This window comes from Papaver somniferum, chromosome 2 (genome assembly GCF_003573695.1).
Source record: "Papaver somniferum cultivar HN1 chromosome 2, ASM357369v1, whole genome shotgun sequence".
In the NCBI taxonomy this organism is placed as follows: Eukaryota; Viridiplantae; Streptophyta; class Magnoliopsida; order Ranunculales; family Papaveraceae; genus Papaver; species Papaver somniferum.
Window position 1 is genome coordinate 87,078,685 of NC_039359.1, and position 22,405 is coordinate 87,101,089.

The following is a 22,405-nucleotide window of genomic DNA, read 5'->3' on the forward strand; positions in this document are numbered from 1 at the left end:
CTTTCACATCAATAAATATTATTAGTTTGGGTTTTGGAATGACAATGTGTTACTCTTGTTATGTATATTACTTATACTTTAGTAATCTAAGTTTTAAAACTAAATTGCAATACTCATATTGCCGTTTTCGTTTATAATTTTTTAAGATATGCAGATCCATCCACCTTCAATCCGCTTACCCATTCACCCATAAATATCACATCTATCATATAATGAATTGGACACGGGTGAAAATCTCAAACAAAACATTTAGATGAATTAGATTCTGATGATACCAAATCCGCATCCGCTCATCCAGTGCTTGTTTTCACCAGAGATCCCCAAGTACCCTCAAAAACAAGTAGGCTTTTGCCTTTTGATAACATTTTTCTGTTTTGTTTTTTTGATCATGCGATAGATGGGCCCAGGCCTTACTCAAACCACCTAGTCGGGGTGGCCAGACCCAACCTGGAACCGATTTAGGTTTTTCATCGCAATATAAATTTACGGACTTCCTTGGCTTCGAAAACCCTAATACTACTGCGCCCAAAAAACAAGAAGAAATGGTGATTCCTCTTCTCGATTATCTCTACTCCTAATACTTACGAGTTTATAGATCGATCTTCAGATAACCGTAGTTCTTGTTTTCTAATTTGATTTGATCTGTTGATTTTGATAGGGAAAAGGAACAGGAAGTTTTGGTAAGAGGAGAAACAAGACTCACACACTCTGTGTGAGATGTGGTCGTCGCAGTTATCATCTTCAGAAGAGTAGATGTGCTGCTTGTGGTTACCCAGCTGCTCGCCTTAGAAAGTGTAAGAATCGATTCTCAATTTCTTTGATTTCTCGACTTTTTCTGGCGTTTTTTTTTCTTTCTTTCTGCTGATTTATTGTTTGGATGATCTTGTTTAGTTAACTGGAGTGAGAAAGCTCTACGTAGAAAGACTACTGGAAGTGGAAGGATGAGGCACCTTCGTAATGTTCCTCGCAGATTCAAGAGTGGTTTCAGAGAAGGTAATTTTCATTTCATATTTTTGATTTTCGTGTTGTTGTTTTAGGGTTTACTAGGAATACTATGCGGAATCGTCTGTATACATGAAATTAGGCATTTCTTTTGCTTCCAACATGAAACCTTACCAGCTACTGGTAATGTTTGTACCTTTGTTAGCCATTAAGATTTGAGCTTAAAATGGAGGAAATCATTAGGGTTTGCTGCTTTGATTAGCTTGAAATGTTTGCATAGTTAAATTCATGTCTTGTATGGTTGTTTTTAGTACTCTTGCCAACAATTGGTTCATCTCCCTGTAATTTTAACATATGGTGATGAAAGAAATAAGAATCTTCTATTGATAGTTGATATGATAGCCAGAGATAGAGAAAGAAATGATCGAAGACAGCGATTCAGTATGAAATTATTAAAACTGCACTAATTTTCTTATTGGAAATGCTATCTCAACCTAGAGATTTTCTCCCGATATATATCCTGACAGAGAGAGACAGTGGTACCCAATTTCCGTTGCACATATCCCACTGTTAAGCAGCAGATCTAGTCCATTGGCTACCCTGTCGATTTTTCTCGGGAGAAAGTGCGGTGGGTCTAACGCTTCCATTTTCTTATTGCAATCGTGGGACACTACTGGTATTGAGCTGTGGAAATAAGTAGTGAACGCAGTGGTAGTTTGTAATGAAAAGGGCTCTAGTTCATATGTTTGGTTTAAGAAACTATTTTTGGCTGTTTATGTGTTGTATTGATATATATTATGCTATTGATTGATTCAGGAACTGAAGCAGCTCCAAGAAAGAAGGGTAGTTCAGCATCTGCTTAAGGTGTAGAAGAATCATGTTGTGGGCTCCTTTTTGTAGTTTTTCTTTTAGTTGATTCTCAGCATCCATTGGATTATAGGAAAATACTTAAGGAAATACTTATCTTATGAGTGTCGCTCTAGACAGTTTTCTTCATTTTGGAGGAGGAAGTGTACATCTTCTTCCGTTTTTGTTACTGACATGATTCAATTTTAATACCTTGGGATAATTTTTACGTTCAGTATGTGTTGCTCATATATTTCTTTAAGGTCTCAACTTTGTCAACCTTTTAAGCATTCACACTACCTTTATGTGGTATTGTCGTATCCCTTGAACTTGGTTCCATTCTGTGTGTTTTTAGCTTCTGTAGAACTTATGATGCACTGTTTTTCTTAGCTTGCCTTACCGTCCGATTTGGAACCATTGTAGACTTTTGTGTTTACACATAGGATTTGTTGCTGTTACCTTGCTTTTCCTTCTGATTCTGAGTTATATGAATGAAAAAGGGCCCTCTGGGAAACTGGTGGTGATTCTCAGAAAGATAATTTGGAACTTTTTAGATCTCCGAGTTTATTACATCTTTGGCTCTTGATGTTATTTTGATCCAATCTGCTGGAGTAGAAATTGTGTAAAATCATTTCAAGTGTAGACTCCCATTGGAGCCAAGCTTCCATATAATAATCCATGTATACAGACAGCAATGTTGAAAAATGCCTGCACAGTTTGCATCAGGTGCAAGATTGCAGCCAATTGATAAAGTTTTGTGCTGTTAACGGATCAAGAGAACAAGGATTCTACTAACAGCAATGGAATACAGTGCAAACTTTTCTTTTTCTCTCTCTTAGGTTAGATGGAAGTAGTTCTTTAAATGTTTTATGTCCTTTCTGAGAGATAAATCTGTTGGGGGTTTCTCATATTTCAGGAAATATGGCCGGACTAAGAACAACCGACAGCAGTTTGGATACTCTCTTTTTGGTTTTAAGATGTGTAACTTACACACACGAAAAAAAAAATCCTCGACCTTGCGCAATAACAAGTGAAAAGAAAATGAAATTTTATTTCACATAGGGTGGGTTGAATTATAGAAATTTAGATCCTCAACGAGTAATTTCGAGAACAGCCTGCTGCTTCCTTTGGTAACAGAAAATGCTTGTTAGCTGTAATTCTGGTGGCGCACTTAATCGAAAATGTAAATTCAGCAGAGCTGGTCTAAAAAATTCAATAGATGCAAAACAGATTAATTACATGACCAAGGTAAAGAAAAACGTAGACAAAATTGAGTTTGCTTACAGTTTTATATAATGTTAAGGCAAAAAAAAGGACCGAGACTTAAGGATCTTGTGTTCTATTAAGGTACACTCGCATGGTTTTGTTCAAGCTGAGCCAAAGATATGGGAGTGTGCTTTCAAATTTTCGTGCAATTTTTGGTGCAATTATCTTTGTTAAACTAGAGACACAACAAGAACAAGCTGAGATTAGGTAGAGTACTCGAGTCCAAATGCCACAGTTAGTTTTAGTGCTTGAGCCAGTAATTTCTAAGCTGAGCCATGTGAAGGAGCATTTCGTCTCGACCTTGGTTTGTAACACTACTAGTCATAATCCATGGCGGTGCTGATTGGAAGTATTCACGTATCAAATCCTGAAAATCTTCAACATTTTCCTCGGCTCTCTTCCCGCCATGCCTTTTCTTTTTTCGCTTGTCACACTTTGTGAAGATCAACGTCATTGGAATCTGAAAATGATAAATATTTCATGTCAGTTTAACTTTGGTACTAGGTTTACAAGGAATAGGTAAGTGATAAATAGAACTGCAACACGAGGGGGATAAAAGAAAAGAAGTTACCTGATTTTGACCAAGCCAACTAGCATATTCGAGATCAATCTTTTTCGCTGGAATGCTAGCGTCAATAAGTAAGAAAACAGATACCAGTGTTGAGCGGTTGAGGAAATAATCTTTAGTAAACTTGCTCCAATCTGTTCGAACTTCATGGGGTGCATTTGCAAATCTGTTATTAAATACGCAAATCACTGGTTATTAGAAAACACGGAAATAGTTCTTGGACAAGCACATTATAAAATGGTGAATGACCATGCGGGCTAAGAAACCACAAACCAAAGTCTGGAAATAATAATTATTATGAGATACTATCTGTCTGCAGACACATAAGTCAAGAAGACTGTTGGTTTTCCACAATGCGATACAAGAAAAAGAAATTCTACAGCATAGGTATAGACTGTTGAGTTTCTTTTATTTACCCGTATCCAGGCAAATCCACTAAGAACCAACTGTCATTTATCCTGAAATGGTTGATGCACTGTGTCTTTCCTGCAAACAGAGAAATAGGAACCTTCACGACATGATATAACCAACTTTTTTAAAACAGAAACACATGCATCATTACAATGGTTTACTGCACTGGAAGGAACATATAGGAAAAATTATCCTCTTTTATTCGCAGAATGAAATGGCAAGCATCAAAATCAAGTTTTTTTAGTGTTTGGTAATCGCCTTATCACGCGAAATAATACAAAAGCAAGTATATTGATGCTTTCAAATTAACAGATTATATTCTGTGGTATCAGAGCTCAATTTGATTTCGTAACAAAATCTTGACATCGGAAAGGTTTTGTTCTTTCTTTTACTTCCCCATTTATTATGATTTCCAACTATGTTTTTGAAGTTTTAATCAAAATTCTATTAGACATCCTGTTGATGTCCTTTTAAACTCTATTTGTTTTTGCGTTCAGGTTCATCTTGCATATCCTTGCAAGCTCAGAAACACGATAGTTTTCTTCGTGGTACATTGTCTCTCTGGTTCAGAACACCAGCTACTTGAATAACTACGAGAAAAAATATCGAAGATAAAACCTGCCAAGCATAATCAGGACATCTTGGATGACAGAAATACAATAGCTAGAATGTAACACCACTTCAGGTGTCCACCTGGTGTTTCAGAACCCGGAAAATAGAAATCACTAGGCAAGTCCTTACCCTAAAACACGGAGAATAGCAACTCAAGGGGGAGGTAGTGTGGTTACAACGACCTCAAATTACATTCTCTATTTGGTCATCTTTTAGTAAAAAAAAAATGGTGCCCAAGAAAGAGGCCAAACAAAGAAAGAAAACAAAAACCCCAAAAAGGCAAAGCGAAAAACAAGCGAAGTTCAATAGTCAAGGCACAAGTTCTTTTGACAGTAAAACAAGTTACTACTAGGAAGAAAAAGTAAAAATTTATTACGCGCAGCTTTTGCAGTACCTACTATTTCAAAGTCTAGTCTTTATAGCACCTAGAACAATGAGATAAATTAATGTATGATGGTTTGACGAGTCCAATCACTGTCCTTGTATGTAATTTGATCCAATTCTCCACTCCACCTCAAAGGCCACTGTCCTCATTTAACTCATCAGTCACTACTTACTGGTATTTACAAACAAACTCTTCTCTTTCCTTCCTTCCTCCCTCCCTTCTCTATCTTTATAAAATAAAATAAAGTAAACAAAAGCAACCATTAATCTCCTACCCTAACCCTCTAAAATTGGGACCACACAACTCTCTAAAAGTTCTAGGTGCTATAAAGAAAAGACTAGACTTTGAAATAGGAAGTCACACGTAATAATTTTTTTTGTTCTTCCTTCAGTTGGCGTGGTGGAGTACGAGGGTCAGTCCTTTTGACAGTAAAACAAGTTACTACTAGGAAGAAAAGTAAAAATTTATTACGCGTGGATTTCTATTTCAAAGTTCTAGGTGCTATAAAGAAAAGACTAGACTTTGAAATAGAAAGCCACGCGTAATAAATTTTTACTTTTTCTTCCTAGTAGTAACTTGTTTTATTGTCAAAAGGACTGACCCTCGTACTCCACCATGCCAACTGAAGGAAGAACAAAAAAACCAACAATCTAGGAGAACCTAAAGTAAGTGTCATAAGGCCATTCTAACCTCTGCAAAAATCAATAGGTTGAGAATGTAATGCCTAATCTGACCCCTACTAAGATGAGAGCCTTTCTTTGCAAAAGAATCTGCAAAAAAATTGACTTCTCCATAAGCATGACAGAAATGCAGGAATGAGTGATACTTCTTGTCCATTTGCCATCCATACATGGCAAAAAACTGATCCAAAAAATATGGTACTGAGACTAATTAAAGAACTAGCTATCTTTACGAATTCTCGGTAGTCGGTACTGAACCAGGGTCCTTCACTGATAATTTAAATTTTACGGTGATCCATAAGCTCTTGGATTCTGATCCAGTAACTTTGTGCTAACAAGAGCAGGAAGAATAAACTTCACATCCACTATTTAAAAATGATGATGGACAGGCGTAGGACATTTATCGAGGCAGGGAAATCAGATCTTAGCAACTTCCGTTGCCAGAGCACAACTAACGGAAAACACACTGAACTACAGGTAGAACTAGGACTAAACATGTATAGTTTCACCAGTGAATTTGTGCACTCCCTTACGAGCTGCTTGCTTGCATATCTATTATGTTATTCATATATCCATCATAGATTATGTATAAGATGAGCTAACCTAGTGTAAGAGTTTCCGAAAATACTACTGCATTTCATTTACATGTCTAATAAACAACTGAATTCTTAAAAACACATTAATACTAACCAGGCTTCTTGGATGTAAGCGCGAGCTTTTTCCGCCGCACAATTGAATTAACTAGAGATGATTTCCCAACATTTGATCTGCCAACAAGTGCAAATTCAGGAAGTCCATCAGAAGGACAATCTTCTGTTGTAACACTGCTCTTCACAAACTCAGCTTGTGATACCTGAGCATCTCTTGCATACTTACTAAGAACTATATTTGAACCTCTTAAAACCCTTTTACTCAATGACCCAGATGAAATATCAGTTTCAGGAGGAATAAAAAGCTTTTCAATAGGAATTTCAATCTGGGTTTCTTCTGGATACACTACATCATCAGGAATTTCTATCTGGGTATCTTCTGATATATCAGTAGAGAAGTTAGGAATTGAGACAGATTCCGAGAAGGATAGAGAAGATTTGGATGTGCAGAAAAGAGTAAAAGTATTGGGTAATATTGTTCTGGAGAGATTTAATGGAGAAATTAATCTTGGGAAGTGATTGAGAAGCATCATTTCATCAGTGCAAAGCGAAGTCTCTGCAATTGGAATTTGGAAGATAAGTCTAAACCCTATCCGCTGTACCAAATAAATTGCGGCTTTTAAAGGTTCCACCTTGAAATTTGGTTCAGAAGAAAAATGAATCCAACTTTAGCTATTTCTTGATACAAATTTGATTATGGGTCATTCTGTTTTCACTTTCAGAATCAAAACCCTAGACTACACTGCGTTTCTTGATATTTTTCTGTATATCTTGGGTTTTAAGAAGAAAAGGATAAAATGCTAGGACTGACACCCCTTTGTACTTGGGAGTTATGTCCCCAGCTTGGTGGGGTTTGGGGGCACTACATCGAACCCCCATTAGACCTTTTTTTTCCTTTATATTTTTGTGCCTTTTTTTTTACCTGACATTTTTAGAGGCGACCTTGAAAGATTTAGGGGCGACTAATAAGATAGAAACGGGTCACCCAAACCTAATACGAAGCCACCTCTTATTTCAATTTTTTCAAAATGGCAAATATACCCTCAACAATTGGTAGTTAAATTTACTTTACTTTTCTTGTGTTACGAAAACCATAATCGGTTGGTAAGGTGTATATAATCAGTAGTTACTTTTACAATCGGTAGGTAAGGTGTATATAGTTAGTTTTAGAGATTTTTTTTTGAGTTATTTAGTTTTAATTTTTAGTGGGAGAGAGAAGAAGAAAAAGAAAAAGAAAAAGAAATGGGAGAAAACCATTTTTCCTAAGTTAACAACAAACGTGGATGTGTATGACGAAGAAGGTGAAGAACATAATGCTGGAAATTTACTACCGGCTTAAAGAAGACGATTTGAGGTATTTGTTTAATGATCCAAATTTTTATGGAGAGGAAGCCCTAGACGAAGATTTCATGAAAGAAAAAGGAAAATCACACGAGATCGAAGTTAATAATGGATAAAACATACATGTATTGTTAAGAAATTCTAATAATCATTTTGTGTATGTTTGTTCGCTTTTGTAAAAAAAAAAAAAAATTTAATTTTTGCACGCATTTAATGCCATGAGCTATCCAGAATCGATACATAATGGAGTAAGCTATCTACCGATTATAAGATACTACATCAAAATATATCTTTAATTGGTAGCCTCGTGAACTTAGACTAATGCCGACTATGAAAAACCCCCATATTGAACATTTCAATTTTAAATAATCGGTAGTAATCCAATTGTATATAACTACCGATTATAAACGTCGCCCCAAATACAAATTTCCCCAAACTTATAATCTTTGGTTTGTTTCATTTTTCTACAATCGGTAGACTAAGTTTATTTTTTTAACCTTCGATTGTCAAAGTCGCCCCCAAAAAAAACTTTCTCCAAAATTGAAAATTTGTAGTTCTTCATATTTCATAATCAATAGTTGATAAATTTATTTACCTTTCGATAATGGTTATTGCACCAGAAAAAGAAATTACTTAACAATTTCGAACCTATAGTCGGTTCTACGATGTTTACATTTATTTCTCAATTTTTCATAATCGGGTGCTGGTTAACGAATAATACGTCCGACTATGCAAGTTTTTTGTATACGAGAACCGTGTATATAAAAATCGAAAATCTAAGCTCGTATTGTACTACCTATTATTTCATAATCGGTAGTAGATAATCTATCTCGTGCTTCCGATTATTATTTCCTAACTTGTTGTTGCCATACGTGGGTAATTGTAGCGGTTGATGATGATTTTTTCTCTCTCAAATAATATATGTTAAATGCTTAGGATTATGAAGTTTGTTTTTTTTTGTTATGTGCGCATTTTGTCATTTGAAAGTAAGGTGGAGGAAAAAAATGGCTTATCAACAAGGCAAAAGAGAAGTTGTACGCGTGGTAGTTCAGAACCGTTGCGTGAAGCCCATTCGGTTTGAAATGATATGTAAGCGAGGTGGAGAGAAAAAGAGTCACGAGGGAAAGAATCATAAGTACGTAAAGAAGACTAAGAGGAAATACCGAAGCCATATAAATAAGATTGGATGCCCATTTGAGGTTGTCATCTATAAGCCCGACGGTAGGGAAGGTAAAGAGTGGAAAATGTTTAAAGTTATTAATGGTTATCACCATGATGATCCGAAAAGTCTTGTTGGTCATTTAATGGTTGCAAAGTTAAAACCACATGAAACAAACAATGAGGCCTATGAGGATTTGTAAAGAGAGTGTGATATTACATACGATAAAGACGGATGACCCAAACAACTTGTCTTCTTTGTCTACGACTAAGTTGGCGCTAGCTACAATCAAAAAGACGGAATGAGATGGTAGAACGGTTATACAACAATAAGAGTGGTTAGCAGAGTTACTTGACTACATGTTGAGAAAGGAAGAAAAGGATGGTAAAATGGTTCATATTTCCTTGGCACATCCTTTGATGATCCAATTGGCATAATGTTTTCATCAAATTTTATTGATAGATGCTACTTATAAGACAAACAAATATAAAATTCCGTTGTTGAACATTGTTTGCCACATTTCTGAAAAAAACACGTTCACCGTGGCGTGAGGTTTAATGGATCATGAAAACGACGTGAGTTTCATTTGGATGTTGCAAATATTATGGTCAACTTATAACGGGGAGCGTTTTCCAAGGGTTATTGTAGCAGATAACGATCAAGCCTTAATGAATGCAATAGCGGTAGTATTTTTGGAAGACCAAAACTTGCTCTGTATGTGGCACATTCAATGTAACGTCCTATCCAATTGCAAACATCATTTCCAATTTAAAAAACCAAGGAAGGGTACCAAGAGGTTGAAGGAAGAAGATGAACGCATTAGCAAATTGACCGTGGAAGAGAGAATGGAAGAAAAGAGGTTATTTGAAGAGAAATGGAAAGAGGATAGAATAAAATAGAAATTATTTATGAAAGCATAGGACAAGATCGTTTGGTCGATAACCGAGGAAATTTATGAGGTTAACTTGAAGGAATTTGAGGATGAATGGGGCATTAATTATCCAAAACCCGTTGATTATTGTAAAACACAATGGTTGAGAGGTTTGTGTTTGCATGGACATATGAATATCGAAACTTTAAGAACGAGGAGACAAGTGACCTATTAAATAAAATACTACTCGGTAGTCAAAATGAAGTTGTGCCGATCCAAGAAGCAATACATGAATAGACCAATTGTGATCTCACAAAGACTATGGGTTGTATGGAATTTAATATACACAGATTCCCTTTGGATAGGAAAGAATGATTCTAAAGGGATCATTGTTCACAAAGTTTTAAAATAGGAAATAGATCACATGATGAAATAATTGAAACTTTATAAAGAATACGATGACGAGAATGCAGTTTGTGTTTGCAAGGATATGATAGGTATTGGAATCCCGTGTCGTCATAAAGTGGGTAGGTATGTTGAAGTGATTGACGCCAATGATATTCATCCATTTTGAAAGAAATTATCTTTTGATCCAAGCATCCCGGTTGTTAATGATCCGTCTTTCTTGGAGACAAAATTGTGTGCAAGAATCGCCGAGCGTTACTCTTTAGCAAATGGCGCCAAATAGAAAATATTGATGCACCATTTGAAATAGGCCCTTCACCCTTGTTTAAGGGAGGTTGATGAACCTATTAAGCAAAAGGGGATCGGTAGGCCGAGCACCAAATTATCGAGGACCATCCAAAGAAAAGAGTTGAAGATACATTTGTCTAATAAAAAATCCGATTTATCTAACAAAAGAGACCTTTCTAGGCACGAACATATGAATTCCGAATTTCAAGATGAGACGGAACCTAAGAAAATAGGTCGTCCAAGAAAGGATCAAGGTGGACCAACCGCACGACAAGTGAAACCAAAGGTCTCTACGGAGCCTTCTCAAGTAAGACAAGCTGAAGTGGTGGAAGAAGTTGTTTTAGGGAGACCCAAACTAGCTTAGAAGTTGTTGAGCAAATAGGTGCCTCGCAGCAAACCCAACCGATCAAATTGAGACAAAGATAAGTATAGTACTCTTCGTTGTCCTAGGGATCTTGATGGAAGACCAAATCGATCCACGTATACAATATACGAAGAGTATTTGGAACAACTCCCTCCACTCATTGTTCCATTTATTTTGTCCACCGACGAGGTTGAAGGGGATGGAAATTGTAGGTTTTATGTTGCTACGAAACAAATTGGTCACTTTAATGAGATGGTTATCAAAAATGTCTCCCAATACCAAGATTTAAGGAAATAAGATGGGCGTACAACTAATGAAGGACAAGGATTTCCACATGGAGATGATGAGGCGAGGAAGATATGACAAAGAAAAAGATTTCAAAGAATTATGTGCGCATGTAAAATGCCTAAAGGGATTGAAGATAATCATATCCAAGTATTGGATGAGAATTCCTATATGTGGATATCTCCTAGTGTACGTATTGAATTTCATGGTATATTATTTTTGTCCTCCAAAGTATGGATTTTGTGTTATGTTTATGCTGACCATAACGGTTTGTGATGAGTCGGTCAAAGATAGAAGAATCGTCATAGCATTTTTCAATGACGTGCATTTTCTCGGTTTAAGGTTAAAGAAAGATTGCCCATTGCCTCTAGTGTCTAGATAGGTGGATTACTTCCTAACAAATTATTGTAAGGATTGAATGAAACAATATGAGTCCAAAATGTTGGATTTGGATCGCACAATGAACAACTTTCCCAATAGCATATTCGAATTAATCGAAGATGATGATGATGTTTGATCGTTATATTTGGAAGATGTATTTTGAATAACCTTTTTTGTACATGTTTTTTGGAAAAGTACATGAGATCTTATTAAAATATATTGATATAATCGGAATATATTTATATATAATAGAAACCGATTATGTAATCGGATGAATAGGTTGCACAATTATCTTCCGATTATAACACGATTCTTACAAAAAATTTAAAAAAATTCCCAGAATCGGTAGATAAGTATGACAATAACTTACGATTATAACATGATTCTGACAAAATATTTGAAAAATACCCAGAATCGGTAAATAACTTAACATACTAACTACCGATTGTAACCACAGACTTTAGGAATTCATAACTTCCATCATATATGAATTCTTCTCCTTTTTCCTCCAAGTAGTGCCTTTTTGCGAATCTCTCCTACATAAACCAACAAATATAAATTAAATACTAAAAAGTTTGTATAGTTTAATTGTAAGATCAAACCAACTCGTTCTATGTAGAAGTATGCAAATACTTACAAATTTTTGGATCGATAAACTTAAGTGGGTAGTGTTAAAGATCCTATTTTGTATCATTATGTAATCTTTTACTCGTTTTTGGATAAGTTGATACCAATTTTGAAGTTGTTGGAGGGATCTTTGCTTTGGATTTCCATACTCTCGTATAAATTGGCTATACACGCTCCCTAAAAAGGTTTCGGGTGCGATAGAACCAGCTATGACATCTTCTCGTCTTGTTTCGTGATACCATGTTTTGAGAATGGCCAAATCTTCAGCTGCGTCAAACCTTTCCATGTTTGTAAGGTGAGAGATAGTATGAATTAGAAAAAGTAGATGATGGAAAATCGAAAATCTCTTTGTTAAATACACAAGTCTAGATGTGTGTTATTTGGTGCATAAATGAGAAGAGGTTACCCTCCTTATATAGATGAGAGTCCCAACGTCTCTTTTCTTTGAAAATATAGTCGTTATTGCGTACTGTAACAAGAGTGTACATATGTTACGTACATTACGCTTACAATGATAATCTATAATCGGTGGACAAAATCTAACATTGTCAACTGATTACAAAATCGGTAAAATAAAATATGTATTATTTACCGATTATGTGAGTTTTTTGAGGCACGACTATTTTATTTTGAAAAAAATTAGTCGTTAAAGTTTATATCTATACTACAAAAATTATAGTTACAATGATAAACTATAATCGGTAGACAAGGTTTCACGTATATCTACCGATTTAATAATCAGTGGGAAGTTATTTTGTTATACCTCCGATTATTTGCCTTTTTTTATAATCAGAGTTTCCTTCAACACAAACAATCGGTAGCAAAGATTCCTTATTATCTACCGATTGTGTGTGTTATTCGAGGCACGTCTAGTTTATTTCGAAAAAAATAACCTTTGGAGTTTAAATCTATATAAGGAAACTCATCTCTAACAACCCATTTGCACCCCTCTCCACCTCTATTCCATTCAAATTTTAAAACATTCCTCATCTGAACAAAAACATGGTTATTCCTTTTGCCTAAGAAGAAGATTTTTCTATGTATAGAGCATGGGTTGTGGTAACAACTCATGATTGTAATCACTCACGTCACAAATCGGAATTCGAAGAACAATTATGGAACCGTAATTTAATGGTATTTGAGGCGGTGATGGTAATCGAATTGGAAGATCATCCAGTGACATTAAGAGAAGAAAGAATACAATCGATAAGGATATCGGCAAACTTCAAGATGAGTAATGCTTTTGTAGGAACGCTTTTCTTTGGTGGACGTATGAACGACAAGTAAGTACCTTAGTAGCTTTTACACAAATAAGCATTAGTTAGTACTAACTTATTACTCGTTTGTAATTTTAGAGAAACCTTGCTGATCAATGGTATGTGTTTGTTAGAGCATTACTCGGTCGAACTCACAACCGTTGCTATCTCAAGCTTGTTTGTCAAGTTTAGTTGTCAAAACTATATGTCTTGACTTCTAGTCTACTATAGCTGAGTCTCGGACTAGGATAGTTAAGTGTAGTTGAGCTCTAGACTCCACGACGTTCATCATATGAAGACGAAAAACCACTCAAGGAACTGGTGGAACTTCATCGACTAAAAGGTATGTGGAGACCTGAACTTATCTATCACTCAAAAGTATATTCTATCTCCTACTCTTGAGACAAAAGTCGTATAATCACATAGATTTCGATAACAAAATTAAAAAAACAATCGATTCGTAAAGATATGTTTACTAACTCCATAATCAGAAGTAAAATAACACAAACAAAACCCGATTACATATGAGAAAAATAAAAATTAATAAAACCATAATTCGAATGCTAAAAAAATCAAAATTAGTAGTAGTTGAAACAATGAAAATACATGTTATTGTTAAAAAAAAATCTCACCTGGTTCGAACTGGTAGACCCATCTGCAATTTCAAAACACGTTCAATCAATTAATAGAAAGAAAACAAATAACAGACTAGAAAATACATCATCAATTAAGAAGAAACAAAAAAAAACATAAAAAACATAAGGATTAGGGTTTGTAAGAAAAGTTTTATACATTAGCCATCGTAATCATCACCCACCCCATTCTCCGTGCAGTTAAATGATCAGTTCTAAAACAACACATTAAACCCTTCAACAATCAATATGAGAATCGACATAAACCAAAAAATCAAATATTTGCATAAGGTATTCTTTTTGTAGATGCAAAGTTGTAAGATACATGATTGTATGTGTTGTTTATATAAAGGATCATACCACTAAAAATTGAGGAACTCTAATAGTTAGAACAAAAAGGAAGATAAAAGGAGTACCAAAACAAACAAATAAACAAAATACGCGAGAATAAAAGATAAGGTTAAGGGTTTGTATGTTGAATTGCAGCTGATAAATCAATAGTAAAACAGAAAAGAAAAAAAAAAGACAGGAGTTGAAGAAAGGATGGAGATTTTTTTTTCCTTTTTTCTTTTTGAAATTTAATTGTTTTCTGTTTATGTTCCCGGATTTCTCCTAGATCTTTTTTGATTATTTTGTATAAATTTGTTTTGGGGAGAGAAAAAAAGATTTAATCTAGTTTGAGGAGTGAGAAAATTCGAAGCAAAAAGAGAGAATCTCTGCGATGAGGGGGGTGGTGTTCAATTCTAACATAAGGGAAGTTTTCGTCACCGCGTGACGTGGGGGCTTATATGACTTATAAGTTTAAAGGGTTTGATGTGGTTATATCATAGGTCAAATCAATTCATCCTAAAATATGAAACAAACAAATTCCAATATTTGGAATGTTGTTCCCCTCTCTCACTCATTCTTCAACAAACCATCCAGAACAACCCTTATCTGCTTAGATCTGGTCGGAGCAAAATTCTTCTATATTCCTTGATTTTTATGTTAGTTAGTAGTTTTAGCTTAGTTATTATGATGTCTTCTACTTATCTACACCATTATGGTGGTTTTGTCTACTCTTTTGAGGTTTATCTTCGCTTTAGTGGTTATTGGTTATTGAGTTGGGTTTTAAGATAAATAATGATACTCTTCAACGACGAAATCTTCATCTTTGTTGTCTCCGATGAAGAAATCCTCATCATCAATATCTGACGACGGAACTTTTAACGGTGATTTCTTTGATGACGGAAGCTTCATCACTAGTTACAATTACAAGAGATGTGAGCAAATCACTCCTATTTTGAGAATATACCTTTCTAAATAAGAAAAAAAAATAAAATGGTTGGATTTTAGTTCCGAGATAAACTATTCATCCTTCGATTTAACCGGATCTTTTCGAAATAGAAGGTTATATTAAAGAGAAAAAAGAGAGCCAAGGTTTAAACCAAAGAAGTAAAATACAACGATAGTTACATACACATTAGAGTATCCCAATTACTCCAAATTAAGCTAGGATCGACAAGCTTGAAGGTAACCTTATCACAAGACCATAAGACCACGCAATACATTGGAAGACCAAGCCAAATTAATGAAGTAACGTACTTGGGAAAGGCCAAGCAATTCTGAAGGCCTTAAAAAATATTTCCAAATCTCAAAAGAATACGAACAATGAATAAACAAATGGTTTGCAGATTCCCTAACTTCATTGCATAAAACACACTGCTCACTATCTATGGTAACACCACGATGACGCAACATATCCCTAGTAGGAAGAGAATCATGAAAAGTATCCCATAAAATAAAACTAATCTTATCGGGAATATAGAAAAACAATTAACCACTTTTGCTAGAGTTAAGGTGGGGAATAACCCAGAATCAATAGTTGGTTTCATTTACATGGACTTACCTTTTCGAATGTGCAATCACTGTAACCGTTTGGGTCATATTGAAGAAATATGTGCCACAAAATTTATCCTGCCTCTTGAGGACATTTATGAACATGGTCCTGAGTCTGACTCGGAGGAGGAATCGAAAAGTTGGGCTACATACTTTAAGGTTCTCATTAATGAGCAAATAGATAGGGAAATCGTCTCAGATGCTGCTGCTGACTCACCCTTATCTGATTACTCACCTGAATCAGTTTTACTAGAACAAGAAATTTTCGAACAATCCTTATCTAATAGATCTCCTCTTTTTCTCTCTGATAACGAAGAAAATGAAGATTTTGATCTTCTTGTGGGAGATGGTTCAATCTTAGGGAAAAGAAGACGATTCTGGGAATCACCACCACAACCTCTGTTCACTTCATATCAATACCAAGATATTTTTGATTCAGATTTCAAGATTCGAAACTCGGGTCTTCTTCAAGATGTGGTAAACCAGATCTTATCTTCACCGGTTTCTAACAATGATTTCATTCCTATCGACAGCATCAACGAGGAGATTGATGATTCTATTGAGCAATTCTTCACACCCGAGGAAGCAATTTCGATTCAGAAAAACGATCCCAAACCGGCTTTCTGCATCACTTTTTCTGATTCTTCTGAATCGGAGAATATGGTCAAAAATTCTCAACCTGTTTTGGATGCTTGTAATCCAGCTTTTTGCATCTCCATTTCCGATTCATCTGATTCTGGTTTTTCATCTCCAATTAGCTCTCGTGCATCAAATGATTTTAGTCCATCAATGATTGAAAACTGTTTATTTTCCGCATCTGCAAAAGACACTCATTTATAACATATCAATCAATATGGGTCTTTGACTGCGACGTCTTCAACATTGGCTCTAGACACCATATCCATAAATGAAAAGATTGAACTTCTACAAGTCCGAGCTGCAAAAAAATGAAAGGAGGAAAACTAGGTATGTCTCTCTCTTTGTTGTTTTTTTCTCAATCTATTGCGTTTCTCTTAATTTTCATCTCTGTTCTCTCGTCTGAGTGCTTAGTTTGAATATATTTTGGGGATTGAAGATCCAACATCTCTACAGCTGAGAATAACTAGACTCAGGAGATAATACAATGCCTTTTCCATTTCCTTAATCTCTTTTTTGTTGCCACTTTTTTGCATCAGCTGAGTATCACTTAGACTCAGAGTGGTTTTAGTTTTGGTTATTTTTCCATACAATTTGCCTGAGTTTCTCTTTATTGTTTCTTTTTCTGCCCATTCTGATTAGACTGAGGTATCATTAGACTCAGGATCTCTTACTTTTTGGCCCTTTTTTCTTCCATCTAATGCTATGAAAATCTTAGCTTGGAACACACAAGGGTGTGGTCATAAAAAGACTAAACAACATTTGCATAACCTGTTAAACAATGAAAAACCTGACATTTTTTTCTTGTCTGAAACCAAGTCTCAGAGGAGCTTGATGAAGAATTTACTTGATTATTTCCCAAATACCCATATTGTAGATCTAGATGTAATAGCTAGAGGTCTAGCAATTGGTTGGGTAGACGGAATTCACTTTGAAGTGGTTCAATGGAACCTTAATATGATCAATGTCATAGTTAAAAATAATTTTTATTCTAAGGAGTGACTTCTAACATGCTTTTATGGAGCACCTAAGCATGAAAAAAAAACTAGAAATTATGGGCTATCTGGAAGATATTGCTCAGAAAGTGAACATAATTGCAATTACATGGCTTATAATAGGTGATCTCAACATAATCTTCAACAGTGAGGAAAAATTAGGGGGACTGCCTTTTGACAGAAAAAAATTAGAGCCTATCTTGAACCTAATTCAGAGAACATGTTTAGAAGACTTAGGATTTACAGGGAATATTTTTACTTGGAGTAATAAGAGAGAAGGAAGTGCTAACATTAAACAGAGGTTAGATATAGCCATGGAAAATGCTGAATCGAATGAGGAATTCCAAGAAGCATCATTGAAAAATTTAGTGGCAATTAGGTCTAATCATGGGCCAATATGCCTTTCTTTAATGATACATGGATTAAGTAATCATCATGCATTGAGGTTATAAAACAATCTTGGAATATTAATACCAATAGACCAATATTGGATCTCTTAGATAACATTACCAACCTAGGAATAAATCTTAATACTTGGAAGAGAGACATCTTTGGTAAACCAAACAAAAAGATTAAGTGTCTGCTAAAGACTATAGAAATTTTAGAAGCCAAACATCCAACTCCCATTGCTCAAACCTTAATAAATAATAAAATGTTAGAACTAGAAGCCCTATATGATACTCAGGAGGAAATATCAAAGAAACAATCTAGGAACAATACAATAGCCCTAGGATAAAGAAATACAATTTTTTTCTTCAAATTTACACGCTGAAAAGGAGGAAAAGAAATAACATTGATTGTATTCAAGACAAAAACAACAATGTAGTTTCCTCCAGAGATGAAATTGATGAACTCTAATTACCTATTTCTCTGAGCTTTTTACTGAATCTTCTATAGATCCGGAAGAGGAAAAATTTTCACATATCAAAAGCACTATCTCCGTAGAAGAAAACTTAACCTTAACTGCAATACCTTCACCGAAGGAAATATAGATGGTAGTAAAGAATCTAAAGTCAAACAAGGCACCTGGACCAGATGGCTTCCCGGTGAGTTTCTTTAAACACAACCGGGACATTGTGGGTTCCCAACTAGTGGCTGTAGTGCAGGATTTCTTCAAAAACAAAAGTCTAGATAGCAATCTGAACAAAACTTATCCGTTTTTAATTCCTAAAACAAAACATCCTAAAACCCCTGTTGATTACAGACCCATAGGTCTGTGAAATACTCCATATAAAGTTATAGCTAAGTTGATGGCTGACAGATTTAAGAGATCACTAGAACACATCATTTCTTCGTTGCAATCTTCTTTCCTCTCCTCTAGGAAAATTTCAGACAACATAATAGTGGATCATGATATAGTTCATTCAATGAAGATGAGCAAAAAAAAGATAGGAAACATAGGCCTTAAGATTGATATGTCTAAGGCCTTCGATAGGGTCAATTGGACGTTCCTACTCAAAGCCTTAAAAGATTTTGGTTTTTCGGAAGATTAGTGCACCTTGATTCACCAGTGCATATCAACAACTTCCATCGCAGTTCTTTTATATGGTAATCCTTGCAAGGAATTTGAACCCTCTAGAGGTATTAGACAAGGAAACCCATTGTCTCCGTATCTATTTATTTTATGTATGGAAGTTTTTCTAGACTGCTAAACCATCTGGAAACATAAAAGAAAGTGCAAGGTATCAAATTGACACCAAAAACGACACCCATCTCCCATATTTTCTTTGCAGATGATCTGCTATTGTTTACAAAAGAAGACCTTACTAGCTGTAACCATTTACTTGAAGCTATCCAGATGTTCAGTAAAGCATCTGGACAAGTTATAAATTTCACTAAATCTGGTCTTTTCCTTAGCAAAAGAGTTCATAACAAACACCAGGGAATTATCTGTAGATTAATGAAAATAAAGAAGATAAACATAAAAGATACTCATTTAGGAGTACCACTCTTCATAGATAGATCCAAACTGAAGGCTTTCGATAACATTATTGAAAAAACGGAACAGAGGATAAAAAACTGGCTAGGAAAATTCTGTCTCAACCTAGTAAAATTGTCTTGAATAAATCTGTGCTCTCGAGTATGCCCATCTTTAGCATGGGCTGTTTTGTCCTGCCGAAAAAAATAACCAAAAGAATTAACAACTTACAGCGTGATTTCTAGTGGGGCAAGCACACTAACTCGAAATGGATTTACATTAAAGCTTTTGATTTCTTGTGTAAACCCATTGATCGGGGAGGTTTAGGTTTCAAAGAAGCCAATAAAGTAAATCAGGAAATGACTAGTAGGATAGTTTAGAGGTTAGTTAGTCAGCCAGATGATCTGTGGGCTCAAATCTTGAAAGGTAAATACTTCAAAAAGACGGGAGCTTTACATTCCAAAAAGAAATCTCATGCTTCTTGGATATGGAAATGCATCCTTCAAGGCATTGAGCATATAAAACAATATAGTATGTGGGAAGTAGGGGACGGAGCATTAATTAACATATGGGAAGATAGATGGCTTCCAACAAGATTACAGACTTCGGATAACTCAGTCCATAGGTCAAACACGCATATAACACTTGTGTGTGAATTGATTACTCCAGACACTAAAAAGTGGAACTTACAATTGTTACAAGCAACTTTCGATAATGCTCTAGTTCAGGAAATAGTTAACATTAACTTGTTCACTAATAGGAATGGTCATCTGAAAAAAGATAAATTGAGATGGACCTTAACAAAGAATGGTGAATTTTCTGTCAAGTCTTTATATGCAAAACTTTTAAACCCTTCAAACTCTGTATCTCTTTCCTCTAGAAAGTTCTGGAAAGGTTTACGGAGCATGGATATGTCTCAAAGAATTAAACTCTTTATATGAAAATGCTTGCAAGATGCTCTACCAACTAAGCTTAAATTGGATACTGCAAACAATGAAGATAGAAAGTGTGTTTTCTGCAAGACTGTAAAAGAATCTACTTACCATCTATTTTTTGAATGTGATTTTGCAAAGACTATTTGGAGCTTACCACCAATGACCACACATGGAGTATCTCTAAACCAAAATCATGCTAATTCCTTCTTAAAACATTATAATGAGTGGCAGTCAGGTAACTTAAACTCTATTTATATGGCTTTAGCAGCAACCAAGTGTTGGTTCATATGGAAAGAACGGAGTCTTAGGGTTTTCGAAGATAAAACTCGAACACCTGCTCAATTAGCTCTAGCCATATCTAGACACTTTGCTTACGGGCATCCAGAAAGTAGAAAAATAGTTCATGAAACTAACATCATTACTCATATCAGAGATGTTTACTGGCACCTTCCTGCTGTAAACATGTTTAAATTAAACTGTGATGGCTCTTGGTTATCTGAAAACACTAATGCTGGCTTTGGCTTTATCATTCGCAACTGGACATGCACCTTTCAAGCAGCAGAATTTGGATGGTGCAGAACCTTCTCAGCCGAAGAAGCAGAAGCTGTAGCTCTACTTAGAGCAACACAATGAGCCAACAGAAATAACATACAAAATCTGGCGATAGAGGGGGACAATCAGGCAACAATATGGTATTTACGGGGAAAGGCAACAACGGTTCAATGACAATGCATCTCAATCTTAGATGAAGTTAAATTGTTAGCATACCAACTGATATCTTTTCAAGGATTTCAGCATGTATATAGAAGAGCAAACAAGGTGGCAGACTTGTTGGCCAAAGAAGGGCGAAGATCGAGTAACACAACTTCTTGGACTGATCAAGCTCCTAGTTTTTTAATTCCTGCAATTGCTTTTGACACTGTCGAAGCGTATGATGTATGTAATTTCAATAACAATGCTTCTGACTTCTGTATCTTGTTCTGTTGAAGTTAATCCACCAAATTCAGTCATTGGAAGAGCAACTCATCATGAGTATGTCTCTGAAGAGTCTGAATTAGCATATTAATGGAAACTCAGTAATATAAGTATCATTTTCAAAAACAAAAATCTTATTGGGAATATGAGCTTTCCAAAAAAATTTATTGAAACCACACTCATCCAAAGCACCTATGAGTTTCTCGTAACATTTCGAGGTGCTAAAGTTTTCCATAATCTCCGTTTTGTCATCCTCCTCCACCAAAACGTGCACATAATGTAAATCACGCCTTAGTAAATTCCATTCTATTTGCTCATTCATATTTAAATCTCTCTTGATTTAACCAGATCTTATTCGTACTTGTATTTGTCTTAATATGATAATCCTTCTCCTTCTCTTGTCGGATTTTTCGGTATTGTATTTTTACTGTATGTTTTTGTTACTTTGTATGTTCTTATTTTTGATATTAAACTCATTCTAATCTCAAATTTTCATTAATGAAAAAGTTTCTTGCTTATGCTAGAAAACGAAAAAAAATAAAAATGAATGGTGTTTGAAATGATAAAAGCCAGGACATAAAGGTTCCTGTAAATGCTACGTGTATATACAGCCCGAAAATGCTTTATCCCGCAATTTTTGCCGCGTGACGTGTTATCGCGTTAATGGTTCGATCTAACGCTAATTAACGCATGTTTGCTCCAGAAGAACAGGCGTGCTGCCACATCGGGATGCATCTGGAGGTTTGGGTGGCGTACTTTGCGGGATCGTATACAGCCAGGTGATACCACCAGCTTCCTCGGCCCTTGTACCGTTGTTGACCACTGACCGAGCATACCAAAATAATAGTTAGTGGAAGTTTCATTTTCGGGTCATTCAATGGATTTCCCTGCTCGTAATTTACATTTGTAAACATTGAGTGACATCCAGTAGTTGAACAACCTTTATTATGATCTTTATTATAGCTAGTTAGCTACTAGCTTTAGTTATAACCTATCCTATCCCAAATTTGAATTGGTTGCTGTGGACCCTAGAAAATCTTTTCGACCCTACCTCATAATTTACCACATGATTAGGATGGAGCTAAAGTCGCCAACATCA

General features: G+C 35.4%; 2 protein-coding genes across 2 annotated transcripts; one reads left to right on the plus strand and one right to left on the minus strand.

Moving 5' to 3' along the window:
- Window positions 1-466: 466 nt before the first annotated feature.
- Window positions 467-2,100, plus strand: LOC113348301 (60S ribosomal protein L37-3-like). The gene is made up of 4 exons (XM_026592015.1): window positions 467-545; window positions 659-794; window positions 892-993; window positions 1,759-2,100. The coding sequence occupies exons 1-4, from the start codon at window positions 543-545 to the stop codon at window positions 1,803-1,805; spliced, it is 288 nt and encodes a 95-aa protein (XP_026447800.1). The 5' UTR covers window positions 467-542; the 3' UTR covers window positions 1,806-2,100.
- Window positions 2,101-2,987: 887 nt separating this feature from the next.
- Window positions 2,988-7,129, minus strand: LOC113348302 (GTP-binding protein At2g22870-like). The gene is made up of 4 exons (XM_026592016.1): window positions 6,401-7,129; window positions 4,039-4,108; window positions 3,626-3,788; window positions 2,988-3,514 (listed from the first exon to the last, which is right to left on the minus strand). The coding sequence occupies exons 1-4, from the start codon at window positions 6,891-6,893 to the stop codon at window positions 3,296-3,298; spliced, it is 945 nt and encodes a 314-aa protein (XP_026447801.1). The 5' UTR covers window positions 6,894-7,129; the 3' UTR covers window positions 2,988-3,295.
- Window positions 7,130-22,405: the final 15,276 nt, after the last annotated feature.

Coding starts and splice junctions, on each gene's coding strand:
- LOC113348301 (XM_026592015.1), top strand. Junction 795..891: donor AGCTGCTCGCCTTAGAAAGT/GTAAGAATCGAT, acceptor GATCTTGTTTAG/TTAACTGGAGTGAGAAAGCT. Junction 994..1,758: donor CAAGAGTGGTTTCAGAGAAG/GTAATTTTCATT, acceptor TGATTGATTCAG/GAACTGAAGCAGCTCCAAGA.
- LOC113348302 (XM_026592016.1), bottom strand. CDS start 6,893: ATGATGCTTCTCAATCACTTCCCAAGATTAATTTCTCCATTAAATCTC. Junction 4,109..6,400: donor GCTTACATCCAAGAAGCCTG/GTTAGTATTAAT, acceptor CTCTGTTTGCAG/GAAAGACACAGTGCATCAAC. Junction 3,515..3,625: donor GTTGGCTTGGTCAAAATCAG/GTAACTTCTTTT, acceptor TATCATTTTCAG/ATTCCAATGACGTTGATCTT.